At 41.6% G+C, this 20,671-nt stretch overlaps 1 protein-coding gene across 1 annotated transcript in view; it reads right to left on the reverse strand.

The window, feature by feature from the left end:
- LOC145414995 (protein MON2 homolog) overlaps positions 1-20,671 on the reverse strand; it is a 570,120-nt gene that overhangs the window by 339,135 nt on the left and 210,314 nt on the right. The window contains exon 13 of the mRNA XM_080284414.1: positions 17,441-17,677. Within this exon, the coding sequence (XP_080140540.1) occupies positions 17,441-17,677 (237 nt within the window). The remainder of the gene's footprint in view (positions 1-17,440; positions 17,678-20,671) is intronic.

Here is a 20,671-nt window from a genome sequence, read left to right on the forward strand (position 1 = left end):
GCATCTGGCTCCACAACTACTGGCTCCTCATGTGAATGAGCCAAAAAAGCCACCTTGTCAACAATATCTTTGCCCAGCTGCCTGTGTGTGTGAGTATCCGCAGTCCATTGTGATGAGCTGAAATTCAGTAACAGCTCTTGTATCTCAAATACCAAATATCTGTCAGAGACAAGATGGTCCAATCACAATAAATGAATGGAGGCCTACAAGTCCACATCTAGCACCACACACTGGGGAAGGCAAATGCCATCTGATAAACAGCAGTGTCTGGTATATGGCTAACAGTTCTGCCATGAGAATGCAATGCTGGCCAGCCAGCTTCCATGTCTGACATAATGGAGAGATCTTTGTAATATACAGTAACTCACATCAAGGGACTTAAGTTGCAAGACCTATCCTTGTAGACTTTAAAATACCCCCAATCGAAGGTATCTTGAACATCCAAAATGTAGGGTAATGCCAAGGGAGCATCTCTGGAAATCCTAAATTCATCACCCATTAACCCTTTAACAGCGGGTATTGTTTTGGTCTGACTGTCCTCTCCCGCGGGGGTTTCAGCCAAATGTAAACAAAACTTTAAACCTTAATAACTCTGCACAGAATAAAGTTAGAGAAAAAAATAAGGTACCATTAGAAAGTACTAACCTTCAGCTTTCCATTGATGTAGGTTTCATGACTTTGTTGACTTTCACAGGACGGGCAGAGCCGTTAGAAGTGAGGGGTGTAAAATCACTATTTTACGCCCCACACACCAGTACCAAATGCCGACCACTCTCTCATAATAGTAATATAAACATATATGAACACTGTACATACGATAAACACCCACTCTGTGTTCACTGAGGTACCGTAGGTAAAAGGCACTTCACTGCAGCAGTGACCGCTCTTCACTGCGGCTGCGCCTCACTTTACTGCGGCGTCACCCGCTCACTGACGTTTCAGGCGATCTTTTCATTATTTCTAACTTCTAATATTATTTTACATATAATCTGGGCAATATACATTATATTTACACTGCACTTATTACTATATTGCGTCAGTGTCGCATCACAGAATTACACAAGTGCCGCAGAATTACACAAGTGCCGCAGATTCTCTTATTACAATATCACTTATTGGGGTTGGTGGAGGATTAGTGCCCCTCCCTGTAAAACAATTAACTCTAAGCCGTTGGCCACCCCGTTTGGGATACATGGCGTCTGGCAATGAATGAATGAATGAAACATTATACTGGCCAATATTTACATTTTTTTCTAGGCAAAATATCCCTTATTACTACATTATCCATTATACAATTATTGGTAAATCACGTCACTGTCGCATCACTGTATATCACTGTCACTTTCAGTAACTCTGCACAGAATAAATCTAGAACGAAAAATAAGGTACCATTAGAAAGTACTAACCTTCGGCTTTGCAATGATGTAGGTTTCATGATTTCGTTGACTATCACTGGATGGGCAGTGCCATTAGAAGTGAGCGATCTAAAATCACTATTTTTCGCTCACACACCATTACCTTCGCTCATACACCATTATCAAATGCCAACCTCATTCTGATAATAACACTATAAACATATATGAACACTGCACATACGATAAACACCCACTCTGTGTTCACTGAGGCAGGTAAAAGGCACTGTCATTACCCGCACTTCACTGCCACATCAGCGGTGTTGTAATCACTATTTTTCGCTCACACACCATTACCAAATGCCAACCTCATTCTGATAATAATACTATAAACATATATGAACACTGCACATACGATAAACACCCACTCTGTGTTCACTGAGGCAGGTAAAAGGCACTGTAATTGCCCGCACTTCACTGCCATATCAGCAGTGTTGTAATCACTATTTTTCGCTCACACACCATTACCAAATGCCAAGCTCATTCTGATAATAATACTATAAACATATATGAACACTGCACATACGATAAACACCCACTCTGTGTTCACTGAGGCAGGTAAAAGGCACTGTAATTGCCTGCACTTCACTTCCACATCAGCAGTGTTGTCGCTCACACAGCTGGACAGATACTGATGCGTGTTTGGTCCGGGGTGGGGTGGGGGGCCCAGGGGGTGGGAGGTGGGGCCCCAGGGGGGGGAGGAGGGAGGTGGGGGTCGGCTGGAGTGAAAGAACTTAATAGCTACTCTCCCTTGAAACAATTGGCGCACGGAAAAAATGCGGGGTATTCAAAATATTCACAAACATTCGAGAATGACACCCGCGGTTTGGTCCAGTTTTTGCAATGTCATTCTGGAATGACACCCACGGTTAAAGGGTTAATGGATGAAGAGAGTCAAATATATCCAGCCAAGAGGAACTGGTGACACAACTACTGCAGGCATGGGCTGAGGTGGCTGCACCCCCAAAGACCAGTGTGTACTAAGACTATGGACCACAACGGGCAGCCAGGGATATAAATGCCAATCCAGGGTCTTGGGGAGAACACCAGACCCAGTAAGAGGATGTTGCGAATGATATGAAATCCTCTTCAGCCACCTGCAATCCAACACCTCAAGATCCCTTTGCCAATTGGAGCAGTCCCAACTCTGCCAGCATGGATATTGCTGAGGAAGAATGAGAGGCACTCAGGGCTATGCAAAGAAGCATTGTGGATAACATCTAGCTTTTTTGATACCATCTCTCCGTTTCTGATCCAAAACTGAGCTGCCATACTTGACCTTGCCATTGATGAAGGCCATATAAAACTTAAGCAGCACATTCCTGTCAGCACTCCAGTGTGTACTTGCAATGTATTTTATCAAATCCAACCTCTCAAGACAAGATGTTCAAAGGTAATCCATGTATTTCAATAAGTATGAACAGGGCCACTGAAATACAGTCCAAGCAGGATGTGGTGAGTCCGAAATGGGAGCTTATCCATTCTCAATGTAATTGCTGGGATGCCCAGAAGTCATATCTTTGAAATGAAACACATTAGTGTGCTCTTCTGGGCAATGAGACGGAGGCCCCGCTCGGCGGCCCAGACTAGAAGGTCATCAGCTAAAATCTGGAGGAGATCTGTGCCAGATGTAGGGAGTCAGTAAAGTACACAAGGGTCATGTCATCAACATACAGTACACTAGCATATTAGGGGACAGGAGCCTAGGAAGATGTGACAAGACACTGAAAAGCTGGGGCTTCAACACAGAGCCCTGTGGAACACCACATCATGTAGCCACTGGCAACAAGACACATTAGTAAAATCAGATAAAAAAGCTCCTCACCAACAAGTGGACATGACTGGACACCCCCGATTTGTACAGCATGGCTATATGAGACGAAGCATCAAGGTCACCCTCAATGTCAATAACGGCGACCAAAAGAACCTAATTTTTCCTGTACCCATCTTGGAAGAGGAATTCCATCTGCAGCAATACATCAATGGTTCCCCACCCTGATTGAAAGCCACCTAGCTCCTCTGGAAGAAGACCACCCGTCTCAAGTCACCACATAAGCTTCTTGTACACGATCTTCTCAAAGACTTTCCCAACGCAAAATAAGACAGATGGCATAGCGAGAGGATGGTAACACTGGGCCCTTCCCAGGCTTTGGAAAAGATAGGAAAAGAGCCTGTTTTCAAATGGCAGGATATAAACCTGCTCCCTAGCAATCACTGTACTGTACAACTGTAGAAACGCTTCTCTGACTAGTTAAGTTACATGGGAGAAGAATTCAAGCAACAACATCACACCCAGGGGCTTTACCTGTGGGCAGTGCAGACAGAGCACAGGAGAGTTCCAGCTATGTAAAAGGGTTGCCCAATCCATGAGGAGCCGGTATGTGAACATCTTGGGCAAATGCTGCCTTCAATCTCTGAGGAAATGGTAATAGGGTAGGGGTGCTGAATTTGGAGTAAAAATGTGTGGCAAGATGGTCTGCTTGGTCCTGTGGACCTTTAATCTTTGTCCCATTCACAGGAAATTGAGAGAAAAGAGGCAATGACTAACCCATCATTCTCTGTTGTCTCGCTCGCATCATCATCATCAATCACTACGTACTTTTTGTTCTTTCAATGAAGTTATTCATTAATCTATTTCATCAAAATAGATTTTTGCCCATCTCTAGATAGGTAAATTAACACATGAAGATACTCCCTTCCCAAACACCCAAACACTGAACCATCACCTGTCATGGTAAGTGATCACCACTGACTTTCCACTTTGTACACTCTAATCAACCCCTTTAGCCAAGTGATGTTTGTAGAGGTTGTGTGTGCACTTCAGTGAGTAGCAGGTATGATCGGAAGGGACTAAAATTTTTCAAGAGGGCCAAAGGGAAGACTTCAGGAAAATTTTGGGATTCCACCATACCAGTTAGCCATATAACAAGGGTTTCGAAGTCCCCATTTTCATGCTTCGGTTTACACAGTAATATTCCCAAACACATTCGATGTGGAAATTGAAGGTCCACTATAATTATATAACAAGAGAAATAAAAATATTACTCTCTAATCATTCTCAGAGAAGCATCAATTATTTTTTTTAACTACTTAAAATTTTCATGAGGCTGAGCACTCCATGCCCATATCACATGCCCTACAATTTGTAAAACAATGACTTATGGGACTGACACATATGGATAATGTCTTAAAAAACTGCATGTTATTGACATAATCATCATCATCATCATCAACATCCAGACCTCCTTTCCCACCCTAGGGCAGGGTGAGGAGTAGCAATGTCCAGACAGCCCAAATCTGACCAATCCAATGGGTCACACTTCCATTCACTCATCATTCAAGCCCCTGGAATCCTGGCTCTATCGGATATGCCAAAAACATTCACCACATTCTGTAGCTTCACATATCATATCCGATAGAGGTAATCCGGATGCCGCCACATTAAAAAGAGGTGCCAAATCCCTGATCATGCACTTTTTCTCACAACATTCATCAGCCAGCTCGATCTCCTGTCAGTTCCCTAGCCTCACCGACTTCCAAACCTCTCTTCCTCACACATTCATCCACCATATCTCTCCACCTTCTCCTTGGCCTACATCGCCTCCTCCCTCCTTCATATTCGTTCAGATATACCTTTTTCACCACTCTAATATTATCCATCCTCTCCACATGACCATACCATCTCAGTACACTCTCCTCGATTCTGGTGTCCACCGACTTCCTCACTCCACATCTTTCATGAAGCACATTATTTCGCATCCTATCCACCCTCTGTACTCCACCTACATTCCTCAGCAGTCCCATCTCCACTGCTCTCACTCTTGACCTTTCATTTTCATGCCACACCATAGTCTCACATCCATATGTCACCTTCTCTCTCAATAACCATCACTTTACTCTTTTCTACATTTACTCTCAAGGCATGACACTCAAAGATATCAGCAAAACCCTGCACTAGCCTACCAAGTCCTTGTCCAGTATTTGCATGCAGTACTGCATCATCAGCATACAACAAATTTGAGATATTCCATCTATCATCATTTGTTACCAACGCCATCCCTCTCTCCATTACTCATGTTTTTACTTCTCTCATCGCCCCATCCATAAATATATATTTATTAAACAACCATGAGGACATCACACAACCTTGTAACACACCATTCATGAACCATTCACTTAGAAGCCCATTAAACTCTTGACAACACCTAGCAGCTTACCATCTTCACCATTATATGCACAAAACTTTCCACAATCCTTCTCTGTCCACTTTGTCGTATGCTTTTTCCAGATCCATGAATGCCATAAACACCTCATGCTACTTCCCACAAGCCTTCTCTGCTATCTGTCTCACTGCAAATATTTGATCCACACATCCTCTACCACTCCTAAAGCCACCCTGTTCATCACTCACTGGAACTTCTGATATCTCTCTTACTTTCTCTATAATAATTCTTCCATATACCTTCCCCACCACGCTCAATAAACTTATGCCACAATAATTCTTGCACTCACTTCGCTCACCTTTCTTTTTGTACAGGGGTACACTTGAAGCCTTTTTCCACCTTGCTGGTACAGTTTCACTCATCCATGCCTTCACACTTATCTCCAACACACTTCATTCCACTCTCTCCACTACACTTAATCATCTCTGTACACACCTCATCAACTCCAGCTGCTTTCCCATTTTTCAGCTGCTTCACAGCACTCTTCACCTGTGCAAGTGTCACGTCTCCTGGGACTGCATTCCTTCTCTGAACACCCCCAAAACCAATCATGTTTACAGCTGCTCTGCTCTCTCTATTCCCATTCATCAGGCTTTCAATATATTCTTTCCATCTGGTCCTTACTTCATCCCCATGGGTTAATAATCTACCACCTACATCCTTCACACCATCACATTTCTTTACGCTTTCACTTCTACATTTCCGCACCTCTTTCCAGAACAGCTTCCTATTTTCAGAATAATTTGCATTCATTTTTCTTCCTAGATCATCATTTAACTCCTTCTTTTTCCTCTTCACTAGTCTCTTTATGTGCTTCTTGCTCTCAGTATATTCATTTCTTATTTCAACTGACCCCTGTCCTGTAACCACTTTAGCCACTTCTTCCTTTTTTCCTCCACTGCTCTCTTTACCTCCTCATCCCACCATGCCATACCTTTCTTCTTTGTTGTTACTCTTACCACACCACACACTGCTTCAGCATTCCTAACTAAGCAATGCCTATATGCATTCCACAGGCTGTTCAGATTCATTTCATTCCAATTCACTAATTCTAACTCCTCCTCTACTTTGGTCCTGTAATCATCTGCCATTTCTTTGATCCTCAGCTTCTCAACTTCCACTCTTTCTCCCTTACTGCTCCTCTCTCTCCTGATCCACCTCACTCCTCTCAGCTTGATCTTGCATACCACAATCATATGATCTGACAGACCTCCACATCGTCCTCTCACAGCCCTTGTATCAGCAACCATTCCCATTATCAACCTCTCAACGAGCACATAATCAATCAGGCTTCTTTCAACACGATCCCCGTTCCCTCTATACCATGTATATTTATGTGCATCTTTGTGTTTGTAATACGAGTTACAAATGAACAACTTCCTCTTCTGACACATATCTTTTAGTCGATTCCCATTATCATTTTCTCCTGGTACTGTACTCCATTACAACCCATTATGTTATCCTCAGGACCAGCACCTATTCTTCCATTCATATCACCCATTACAATCACTTTGTAGCTCCTGGGCATTTCTCCCACTACTTCATCCGGCTCAACCCAAAACCTGTCTTTCTCACTCCTGTCTTCACACAGCGCATACACTACAATCACTGCCACATTCACCTTCTCAACCTTGAACTTGATATTAGGATGCGAAACAACCAAACTCACCAGCCTCACACTTCCAAGTGAGCAGGCTCTGCCTGCATACAGTAAGACCCTTCCGATGACATCACCACTCGGAACGTAACAAGTGTGTGCGCACACACACACTAACAGCAATATGCACTAACACTCTCATCCTCTCTTCTTAATTTGATGAAAGATCCCAAGGATGAAACTGAATGGATTATTGGCATCCTATACACACTATATATCCAATACACAGACTTTTGTTTAAGCACCATTAAGACCGTAACAACATACAGACATGTGGTGTCCCTTGAAGTAGTATAATCCTTCTAGTCCCGGCTGACTGCTGCACGCAGCCGCTCGGTCGAGGCACCTTTCTTGGTGAGACAGTCAGCCAGTTATTGTGATGTATCCACCCAAGACACTTCATCAATCTCCCCTTGCTCCAACATGTCTTGTAATACAGCAATATCAATGCACAATCTTCTGTCTTCTACACTCCAACAAGAGTAAAGGGTGTCCACCAGACTCTTGTTATCGACGAAACACTTGATCTTGAAATCTCCACATCCAGAAGCCTCACGCAATATGTTGGCGAGATATACAGCAGTTTCAGCACATTCAAGCAGCGCCAACTTTTCAGCTGATAAAGTAGATTTGACGACCCGCCTGATCTTTCTAGTCTGCCAGAATAAGGGACATCTCGCCCCACTAGCATCTCGTAGGAAGATCACAAAGCCTCCCTGAGACCCATTGCCTACAAGGTTGGCAAAAGAGGCATCTGAAAAGCATTCTATATAACATTCATTGAGTGGCCCCATTCTTGGAAAGTATAGCTTCATGTTGTCTGTCTTTACCCTTGCAATCACCTTGTTAAGCCTAAGCAAATCGGCTACGGTAGCTTGGTTGCTAGTCATACTCAACTCACACACATCAAAGGCAATATCTGGACAAGTGTGTGTGGCAATCCAATTGAGTTGCCCAATTAACGCTCAGTACTCAGTTTTCTCAGACACGGACAGCTCTCCCGATTTTACTGCTGCATGATGTCTGCTCAGCGTGACTGGTTTCAAAGACGAAGCGTACAGGAACTGGTTAAGCGTTATGCCGCCATTGCCGTTGGAGACAACATTTAGATCAACGTATTTGAAAGCTTTTGATTCCAAACTGCCGATGAGGAATATTTGGCTCAAACTGTTTATCACTTGCTGATCGAACTCACATGTACTGGCCCAAAGGAAATCATCAACATAAATGCATATAATGCCTTTGATCTTGCCCCTATTACTCCAAGAGAACAGTGCTATATCCAGTGATGACACTTTAGCTCCGTGACTCAATAACTGATCTTTAACGCGCAATGTACCAATGCCTAGCAGAATCACAATGGCCGTAAACCATTTTCCTTAGTCCCCACAGCTTACCGTTTGCATATTCAGGCGGAGGACGTAAATGAACAACTCGCTCAATGTCGTTATCTTGTAGATAAACAGCTTTCACGTCCATAGCGTGGCAATCTCGTTGGTTGGTGGAGGCAAAAGAAAGTGCCAAAAGCACAGCCTCTTTTGAGCATGTAGGAGAGTCTTTCCGGAGATCCACGGTGCCTTCCTCAAATCCTCTGGTGACTATGCGGGCTTTAACAATCGGCTTCTTGTTTTTCATTTTTTCCGTCACAACCCATCGAACCATTATGGCATCTTGCCCAACATCATTTACTTCCTCATACACGTCATTATTCTGCCAGTTTGTAATTTCTTTTTTCTTGGCATATAATACGTCCTCAGAGTTGAAAAGAACAAGCATCTCTGCTTCATCATCAACTACTTCCCATGTGCTGAAATCATTTTGCAGATCCACCCAATCAATATTGCCATCAGAGTCCCTCTTCAAATTGTAGCAGTGATTGTACTTTCCAGTGGCTTCTCCCACCCGACTCACAATCCATCCAGTCACCAACTCTCCTGTTTCTGAATGTATTCCCTTTATACGTTGACCAACAGAAACCTTGGGAGGCTCCTTAACCGAAAGAGAAACTGTAGGAGGCTGATCATCCAGAATTGCACCATTTTCAGACTCATCATCCGGTGGCTAGTCATTCAATACCTGCGAAGCATCGTCATTAGGTTTCTCTTGGACTACACTGTTCTTCTCATAACTTCTGACGCTGTCTCCAACTGAAGTATTTCGTTCTGGAGCACGTGCTAGACGACACACATGCACTCGCACGTAGACACCGCCGTGTCTCACCAGAGTTTGTTTTCCATCTCTGCCTATTACGATTCCAGGACCATGCCATTCGTGACTCATTTCGTTTGTAGAAGACCTCATCTCCGTTCTGGATGTCGTTTAAGTCACTTGAACATATGTTGTGCCGCAGAGCCCTAGCCAAAAGTTGATCCAATTCAGTCTTTATAAACTCTTGTCTTGCTAAATGAAAAGCGTTCAAATTGTCCCTCACAATTTTTGATGGCGATGTAGGTTCCAAGGCTGGAGGATCATTTGCATACACATTAGGCAGGCCAGGGTTCTGACCAAAAACAAGTTGGTTAGGAGAAAAACCTGCATAGTTGGTGAGAGCATTTCTTGCCGATACTGCCCAAGCCAAGGCCACATCCAAGTCACACTGGCTATCAGCCATTATCTTCCTAACAACGTCACCTATGACTGCATTTTGACGCTCACATACTCCGATGCTCCATGGACTCTCTGCAGACGTCGTCATGATCTTGATATTAAAGGACTCTCCCAATGCTCGTATTTCAGTATTGTTGAATTCACACCCATTATCTGTAAGAATTTTTCCAGGTGCGCCAAACAGAACAATCCAGCTCTGAAATACTTCTTTGATAATGGTGGTCACACATTTGTCCGCAATTACTACTGCGGTGCAGTACTTGGTCGCCAAATCAACAAGGACAAAGAAATAATGCCTTCCCAAAGCTTTCAAATCCATAGCTATGGCTTCGTTAAACTTAGATGCCATGGGCAAACTGATTACGGGTCGGGCCTTAGCTCTCTTGTCCCTACAACAGACTGTACATGCAACAGATACATCCTTGATAGCTTGCTCCAGTTCTGAACTTTTAATTCCAGCATCTGTAATAAGTCTGATTAGTTTAGCCGATGTTGGGTGTCCAAATTGCCTGTGAAGCTTCGAAGCCGTTTTGTCTACATCACCCCCAAGAGATGCCAGTGAGATCGTTTCACAAAACTCTCAGCCTAGTCACAAAGAAATTGGAAGCAAGTAATGGCCTGAAGATGAGGACTTCAAGTTAATGATACTTCCACAAATTTTGATCTGGTCACTCTCAATATTAATCACCATTTTTGCTTTTTTCATGGAACGTTTGCTCAGCAGCAAGGGAATATTGCAGTTCACCACATCAGTCACAATGGTTGCATACATATTTCCAATGTAGCAGGGTAGAGTAGGGAAGAAACTGTGACACCATCAGCGAAAGTAAACGCTGAAGATGACTTTTCTTCTATTATAGCTTCACGTTCGTAATCACTGAGCTCACTTAGATGGCAATTGATCCATTCAGCCCCACATACAGTTGGAGAACACCCTGTGTCTAAAACAGCACATCCCTTAGATTCTTCTACTAGCATCTGTAATTTACCTCTACTAGCGGTATCATCTGCATAGCCCATAAATAATGACAGATGCACTGTTTCATAATTTTCTTCTCGACTGCCTTTATTTTCGTATGCATCCGGACAGTCACGTGTCCAATGAAATCGAGAATCACATACTAAACATCTCGACACCTTACCATCAGGCCCGAGGGGGTTCTGCCTCCTGCCGGTGGATGAGTGTTGGGAAATTCTAGCAGACACAGTTGAACGGCCATCACCACGACCTCAAACATGTACTGCACCACCCCGAAACCTTGTCCTTCCTCGTCAAGTACTCCTAACGTAAAACGTTTCCTCACCCCCGACTTCGTCACTCCAAAAAACTGGTTCACTCTTCACCTCACTGGCAGACACCAATGCATCATTCTGCCCGCAAAATTTCCCCAGCGAAAATACAATTCAGGGCAGATTTCATATTTTCATAAGTTACCTCAGTTATCGCAGACATCACTAGTTGTTGCTCACTATCTGAAAGTTTGCATGAAGCCAGAAGCATAAAAGCCATCACAGAATTAGGTAGTTGCATGTCCTGCTTCGTAAATTTAAAATAAACATGCTCGAATTCTGCCACAAACTTACGAATGTTCATATCACCAGGTATTCTGAAGTTGTACAATTCATGAAAAGCTGCAAACTGCCGACATCCTTTGTCCACGAGAAATAAACCGTCTAGTTTGTTCAACAAGGTCTGAACATCATTATCTTCTTTCAGATCAGCAGCGTCAATTTCTGAAGATGTCACCCACGCTCTTCCTGACAATGAAAGGTGAATGGCTAGAGCTTGTTTCTTTTTTGGTAAGTCCATCTTTTCACACCAAATGTCGATGTCCTTCTTCCAACTCTCATAGGAAGAATCATTTTCAAGTTTTGGAGGCCACTTAGTTGACGCCATTATGCTCAAACTACGCTCTGTTACCAGTATTAGGATGCGAAACAACCGAACTCACCGGCCCCACATTTCCAAGTAAGCGGGCTCCGCCTGCATACTGCAAGACCCTTCCGATGACGTCACCACTCGGAACGTAACAAGTGTGTGCACACACACACATTAACAGCAATATGCACTAACACTTGACATACACACACCTCGAGCTGACACATTTGAAGTCTCTCTTTCCACTCTGCCACACCTTATTCATCAACAAAGCAACTCCTTCCTTGTATCTACCTTGCCCATTCATGCCCGATCTTACACATTTCACACTCTCCCACTCCTCCACTTCACACCCTTTCATCTTCGTTTCACACAATGCCATCACGGCCTATCTCGCATTTCTGAACACATTTACCACTTCCACCCTCTTGCTCTCCTCATTCACACCTCTCACATTCCACATGGCCATGCGAATCTGCCCATTGGGTTGGGGCCCTGGGCAGGTATTGGGCCCTCTGAGGCTCTCTGAAACAACTGCCATGATGAGTGATTTTGGATAAGGGAATCTGGGGGGCACTTAACCCTGCTAAAAACCCTGGTTTTATGGTTATCACCCAGTGTAGTAAATGGTTTCCTGGGTACAGGAAACCATTTGGCTTGTCACTCAGTTTAATCATATGACAGACAATCTAAAATCTTATAAACCCCAGCTGTATTTCTAATGCAAAACTCATCATCACACAGTATGTACAATCCTTCAAAGTTAGCTGCATGACTAGCACACAAAGTCTGCCATCATAAGGGACTGACTCAGTTAGCTGACTTCAATTCTGCCTTCACTGTTGCTGTCCTCTTCATCCAAATTTGTTCATCAACATTCTATGCATTCCAGATGCCGCATTTCTTGAAGGACTTGATGACTGTCTCAACACATATGACATCCCATTCTCTGGCCACAAATTTGTATATCTTGCCTCCTTCAACCAACCCCTTGTTTCATTCAGCTTCAGCACTATCTTTACTGGGCTTGTAAGCCATGTTCATACTAACATCTAAAGATTACAGAACAAATACCACACACACACTCTCTCTCTCTCTCTGGTCCATGAGAGTGAAGATTCCATAATCCTCTGCTGTACACTTGAGGAGGCAGCAAGAAGAGTTGGAAAGCAAAATATTTACTAGTCACCTAGTCCAGATAAAATCCCTCCAAGAGTTCTTAACCCCTTAACCGCGAGGCGTCACTTTCGTGACGCTTGGGAGCAAGGGATCATACCGCGGGGCGTCGCTTTTGTGATTCTGTGTTATTTTGAATTCACCCGGGCTTCCAAGTGGGGGCTTGTATCATCTATCAGTACTGCCAATGTCCAACACTAGTCAGCACTCCTAATCTCATCTATACTCCCATCCATTGCTGACAATTTAGCCATTTCTCCCCGTTCTTGACTCCCCTCCCTACCCCCCCTCCATTACCCTATCCTCTCGCCTGCCTGGCCGTGCTACGCTAAGTAAATCTTCCCTGGAATTTTTCACTGATTTCATCTATTGAAATAAGCCCTATGCCCTATTCTTATACCAAATAATATATACAAGAAAGAAATAAGGTAAGTGAGAGTGCCACACACCTGGAATTGGCTAATTATCACCTGACAACACCTCACATGCACTCGTTCGCTAATTTTCGCTGTTTATTTCCTCTTGAAATATGCCGTATAATCTATTTTCGTAATAAATATACATGTAAGGAGGGAAGGGAGAAGCCTAAGTGATATTTACATTCACCTGGAACTACCTAATTTATAATGTATTGTCTAGATTTCCTGCCAATCATTTCAGTGCTATACATAGCTGTTTCAAGAGCGAACATTGGTAGCACTGAATATCCCCTAAGTAGGCCTCTACCCCGGCCCTCCGTTATCAGTTTACTCTCATCTTCCGAAGTAGAGGTACGTCTGTTTCTTCTTGCTGACTTCAGGGACTTTTTCACCCCCATGCAAAGGGCCCTGTGACCTTTACCCCCTACTAAACCTTGTTTGGAAAGAGGTAAAGGGCTGACAATTGATAAAAGAGTGACTACAATCTTTCTATTGAGTAAAACAGTGCAAGTGGAATTGTAAATAATGTGTAAATAATGTGTAAACAGCAAGTGAAAGTAATGAATGTAAATATATGTGAACAATGGAAAATAGTTTTAAAAGTTACTTCAAGTGACAGTGCATAACACAGTGTAAATAAAATAGAAATGTAAATAACGTAAATAAAATAGAGAACGTAAATAGAAATGTAAATGAGTAGTATTATAAGAATACGAGTATATACCCTAGGAGTAATGAAAGTGAAAGTTTCACTCTAGCATGTCTGAATACTATGGGTTATGAGAGTGAAGACAAAAGTGACATTCACTCTCAATGCTAGTATACAGGACGAGAAAGTGAATGCTACGTATTTTACTGAAAGAAATTGAATCCCTACAGTGACAATAAACTAATACTACTGAAGGAAACTTATGGATAAAGACTGTAGATATATATAAGTGTTATATAGTAATAGAAATATAAAGTGTGAGGGGTTTTACGAATAATAAATGACAGAGTACCAAGAGCAAACTAGCGTAAGTGCGACGGTCAGACGCGCTCGTAATTTTCATTGCTTTCACAGTGGGTTTTTTTTTTTTAGTATGGATCCCAATCTACTTGAAAATCATAGAGTAGTGTTTATAGTGTTAATATCTGGCTGTGGTAATCATATTACGGGTTGTCGGGAAGTGTAAAGTGGAGACTTCGTTACCCAACTTCAGAGGTCTCCACAAGTCCTACGGTAACTGACGAAGGCTCAACAAACATTCCAGGAGAAAGCTGAACGTATGTGCCATTAGCATATGTAATTTTAATATTCTAGGACTAGTAACTGATTTTTGGCAAATATTTTTTGAGAGTCTGTCGGAGCCCGAATAACCCCGCGGCACTCGCAAAACATCGGTAAACATGCCCGCGGTGTAGGGGTTAAAGAGGTGCATGACCAATGTAGCTCCTTTACCTGCAGAAACCTTCAACAAATTGGTGGATATGGGGGAAGTGCCAGAAGACTAGAAGGCAGCAGATGTGACAGTCTTTAAGCTAGGGGATCAGGAATATCCTGAGAATTACCATCCAATCAGCCTAGCCTTCATCATAATAAAACTGTTAGAAGAAGTGACTGCAGTCAGGATAGTCAAACACCTGGAAAATCACAATCAGTTTATGGACTCCCAGCATGGGTTCAGATGACACAGATCATGCCTAACCAACTTGCTTAAATTTTTCCACAAAAAGTTGAGTTAGTATGACAGGAATAAAGCAGCAAACATCCTTTGCTTAAATTTTCAAAAGGCATTCAACAAAGTGCTTCACCTCAAACTAATGTCAAAAGTGCAAGCATTTGGTATTAGTAGGAAGGTTATGCTCTGGAGAAAAAACTGGCTTACAGGTAGGAAACAGTGAATGATCAATGGAATTACCTCTGATTGGGCTTCAGTCACTTCTGGAGTTCCACAAGAGTCAGTCCTTGGTACACTCCTGTTCATTATTTATATCAGTGACACAGATGTTAGCCTGTTATGTGTGATGTCAAAGTTTGCAGATGACATCAAACCTGGAGCAAATGTGAGCAGTGCTGAAGGGATTGCAAAACTCCAGACAAACTTGAACAGGCTAGGGGAATGGTCTGAGACATGGCCTATGCCATTCAACTTGGAGCAATGCAAGGTGATGCATACTGGCCATGCAAATCCTGGGTCAACTGTTGGAGAGAACTTTGAGGATGGCTGACTCAGAAAAGGACTCAGGTGTACTGATCAGAAGTGACTTAATATTTTCCAAACAGAGCATCAAATTATTGAACAATGCCCAGAAATTGCTAGGCTACAGTTTCATTGTAGGAATAGGGAGATTTTTCTTACACTCTATAATGCCTTTGTAGACTTTTGGAGTATGCTGTGCAATTTTGTTCATCAACACTTAGGAAAAACATAGGTCGACTAGAAACAGCCGAAGCTACAACATCAAAACTTATTCCACCCATCTGGAGACTGAGTTATCAAGATCGCCTGATGGCAGTGGGGACTGTTTTCACTTGAAAATTTTAGACTTCAAGGTCAGCTCACTGAAGTGTCTAAAATACTGAATGGGTCTGACAAACTCAACAATAGAAACCTGTTTAGTCTCGACACAAACTTAACAGGCAGCCATGGTTGGAAGCTGGAACTCAAAAGATTTAACACCAACATATGTGAAAAAATTTTCACATACAATATCTACTCCACCGGCAACAGACTCCACATGGATATTGTTAATACTGTATCACTACAGCAGAGCAGTTTAAAAGAAATCTTGATAGGTTCTTACTTATACCAGAATTATAGCAAATTGGACAGGCATTCCCATGCAAATATGAAATATCTCCTCAGTATGGATCACAAACACTCAGAGATATTAAATTTTCCATGTAACTCTTGCAACTCTCTTGCTCTCTCTCACTTCACATATTTTACCTGCAGGCTTAATACAGTACTGTATATGATACTGTAATATGAGAGAGAGAGAGAGAGAGAGAGAAAGACAGACAGAGAGACAGACAGACAGACAGAGATTAACATGATGAAATACTCTTCCACAACTGCTCCTTCCCTGAATCCTCTCGCTTTGCTCTAAACTGCCCAGTATAAACAAACTGAAATGTTTGCCATTTATTTGATATACCCACAATCATTCATGCCCCTTTTTGTATGATATTAAAAACTGTCTGATGGAACTTATGTGGATACTCGACTTCTACTTTATTCTCACATAAATCTTCAAGATTTAACAATCATTCTGACTATAATGTTGCAGATAATTTATGAAAAACTGCTGCACACATAATAAAAAATACTGTCTTTCATTTGGTCACACTAAGAAAAGGAATCAGTTCTGTTATGAATAAACTGAAAGAGATATTTAGCTTTATGTCTGATATTGAGGTACGATGAGTATTAGAAAATTCAGATTGATGATGGTATTGTACACATACCCCTTACAAATTTCAAAGTAGTACTGTACAAGCAACTATAGTCGTGGCGCACGACTCTGAGGTTGTCATTATCATACCCTGGCAACCTACCATTCACAAGTGCGTCCGACTTTGTGTCATATTATACACAAATCATATTATTATGCACGAATATATTATACACGAATATTATTATACACGAACATATTATACACAATCACATGCGTCTCATATTATACAAGAAATCAGATGCAATTTTGAATGGTAGGTTGCCAGAGCACGATAATAACAACCTCAGAGTCATGCGCCGTGACTATAATCAACAATATGAAAAGTTCAGATGACCTTTGCAGTGACTATAAAGAAAAATCTCAGATTATTATAATATACAATGCTTCATCCTACACTCCTCATGGGGCAACACAGGATTAGATGATGTATGTACAATGCTTCATGCATCCACCTTCCACCCAGTAACAACCCATCAGGAGTGTAAAGTCCCTGGGCTATGCAACTCAGTAAAGCTATTTCATGCAAGTGACCTGCAGTCTGAGAATATCTGATAAGTGTGGATAGTAAAAAAAAAAAAAAAAAAGAGAGAGAGAGAGAGAATAAAGGTACCTGTTACTGTACTAACCTTGAGGCTGCCTCCAGTAGATGGCTTAAGTCCAAGAATCCAAACAAGATGCTGCAGTGTGGTGAGGAGAAGATGCCAGGCCGCTCCAAGGACACCTCCATGGCAGTGAGCCATTGAGAGGGTGGCACGCATGCACTGCAAGTTCTTGTTTGTCAACATAACAGGTCCCTGCTGAGCACCGACTGGCAAAGACGGAGTGGCCAGCGCTGTTCCCACTGCAACCACCTGGTGACGCACCTGTACAAGTATTTGCCCAGTGCTACTTTTAAATTTTCATGAACATCAATCACACAAATTGTAATCTGGTTCTCTAATTATTTACTGAAATACTGTACAGGTATACTTCAATATACAACACCCCTAGATGTGATACCCCAGCTCAACAATGGTGGTAGAAATACCACTACAGCCTGCCTAAACTGGGCCAAACCCCAGTTTAACTATGAGTTTAGATTTTTTTTACTGATTTTGATGATATTTCAGACAAAATTTTGTGTTTAGGTTGATTTATAAATTGTTTTTAGACTTAGATTAATGTGTTTTAGCCATAGGTGTAGTGGACATTGTCATTTTGGGGTACAGTTTACCAAGCTTGATTTTTTCCATACTTATATTTGACGATTTTCAGTTTTTGTTTGTTGGTTTTAGTGAGTTATTTACAGGTGTTAGGCTTAGGTTAGCTTCTTTTACTGCTGTTAGGCCACTTAGATGGTCTTTACCTTTATTTTTGGGCTCACTTGGGTGGGCTTTGGAATTGGCTGGGGGTAAACCCAAGGCTGAAAAATGCATCCCATTACTTTACATGTTAAATCTACCCCGATATACGATACCCCTCCTAACGATGGATTTTTACCTAACCAGCTGCATTGTTAAACCGGGGTATACCTGTATATGAAAGCAGATCTCCGAACCCGATACCAACGAGAGAGAGAGAGAGACTACTTTCCCAGTACAGACATCCTCGTGATGTGTAGCTAATGTGTTAACCTAGGCTACCACACACAGCACAATGGATTCACATATAAGAGTGACCACTGAATACCATTATATACAAGCTAATGTGTTGAGCTCATCTCCAGTTTAATATCCACTAATCCCCTTAAGACTTTTGTATGACCAAAAATGTGTAATGATGTGCCCTCAAAAGACATATCCTACTCCCCTCAGACATACGAGGAATAAGACAGTGACATTAGAAACACAGAAAAAACACATTATGCACTCACCGTCACCGACATTTTATTTAATTATTCATTTTTTAATGCACAGATGAAGGAACCAAAGGCCAGGAGCCCACAAATTGTTCCCTTCAAGAGGGCTCAGTGTTGGCACCAATTATGATTTTGAAGGGTTTGACCATAAAACTGACATGTGTGAGTTAACAAAAGCATTAATGATTTCAATTTCAAAGATGGAAGCAGTAATCGAGAAAACATGATAAGTGATAGTTTAAAGCCAAAGAAAGGTGAGACAAAAGATGAGAAGGAGCTGAGTACTGCCAAGGAGAAAGTCTTCAAGAAGAAAATAAGTGATTCAGAAGAGGAAAATAAAGAACTGAGAAAGAAAATGAGTGAAACTGACTGTTTGACTGAGAAAGCATGTACAGCTCTGTAACGAGTGCAAGAACAAACAGGATGAGTGGTTAAAGGGCATGAAGAGATGCCAGAACTGAGAGAAATAATAATACAAGAAAAAAAAAAAATCGGCAGGCAAACAATGAGGCATCTTCAAAAGTGAAGTGGTAAAAAAAAAAAAAAAAAAAAAAAAAAAAAAAAAAATGGAAGCAATTGTGAGGAGCACAGATGAAAGGAATAGATGTGTGATCATCTTAAGAGTTGAGGAGAAGCAACAGAAATCAAAGCACACTAGGAAGAATGAAGAAATAACCAAATCATTGAATTTTTTACCATGATAAATGAAGAAGGAAGAAACTGGGAACGAGAAATAGAGGATGTATGAAGAGTAGGCCATCATAAAATGGAAGGACCTGACATTAGGCTTATCCAGGTTAAATTTATGAATGAAAATATAAATTGAATGAATAAATTGAATGATATGAAGCCACACACAGGCTGTGATGATGAAAATCTGAAAAGAGTAATAAGAAAATATCTGAACTCCTATGAGAAAACTAAACTGAAAACATTGCTGGAAGAGGCTATTAGCAAAAATGAGGAAAGATTACAGGAACAAAGAGATGTGTTTTTTTTGGAAAGTGAAAGATATGAAACTCAAAAAGCGGAATAAAAAGAAAGACTAAAAAGAATATTACAAAATGATTTGGTAGGCCTAGGTAAAGTTAGAGCAAAAAAGGAAGTGATTGAGAAGACTCAGGCTCATATGATAAAGGTAATGTATACAACTGCTGATGGACTGATAATGAAGAAGCTACAACTTGGTGACTGTATTAGGGAAAAGAAGCCAAAAGTGGTATGTCTAGCTGAAACTAAATTAAGGAGTGAATTCGATGCAAATGTGCTTGCTTGGGAAGACTATAATGTGTGGAGGAAAAACAGAGAAGGAAAGTTTGGAGGAGAAGTGATGATTATGAGTGATTAAATGGTAAATACAAAAAGGATACATTCAGGAAATATGAAACTGGAAATACTGAGAGTGGAAATAGTGGAAGAACATGGTGAAAATTTAGACATGGTAGTAATGTACATGCCACCAAGGACCAGTGCATGGAATAGGGATGAGTATGAACAGTTAATGAGTGAGTCTCTAGATATGTTAAGGAAGATAACTGAGCGAAGAAATAGAGTGCTGCAAGTGGGTGATTTTAACTATAAAGAGGTCGATTCGGAATGAACTGATGCAGCAAACAATGTGGAAACCAGGGGGTATGAACTGGTGGAGGTGATAACGGAAAATATTTAATACAGTTGGTTAACCCCTTACCCCCGGGGATGGCTGAACCGTGCCGTGCCCCTCCCGCGGAGATAGCAGGAAATCTAGACAATACACAATAAATTAGCAACTTCCAGGTCAATGGAAGTGTTACTTAGCCTTTTCCCTTTTTTTTTTTTATATATATATTTTTTTGTATGCGAATAGGTCATAAGGGACATCTCAAAGGGTAACAAATAGGGAAAATTTGTGACCATGAGAATGTGGGGTGTTGCCAAGTGATACATTAGCTACTTATGGCCAATGGCAGCATCAATTAGCCATTTCCCATTTTTTAAAAATATTTTTTTTAGTATGAGAACAGGGCATAGGGCACATTTC

The sequence above is a fragment of the Coenobita brevimanus genome, chromosome 101, assembly GCF_032717465.1.
Source record: "Coenobita brevimanus isolate Jiangsu-jjx chromosome 101, ASM3271746v2, whole genome shotgun sequence".
Lineage (NCBI taxonomy): Eukaryota > Metazoa > Arthropoda > Malacostraca > Decapoda > Coenobitidae > Coenobita > Coenobita brevimanus.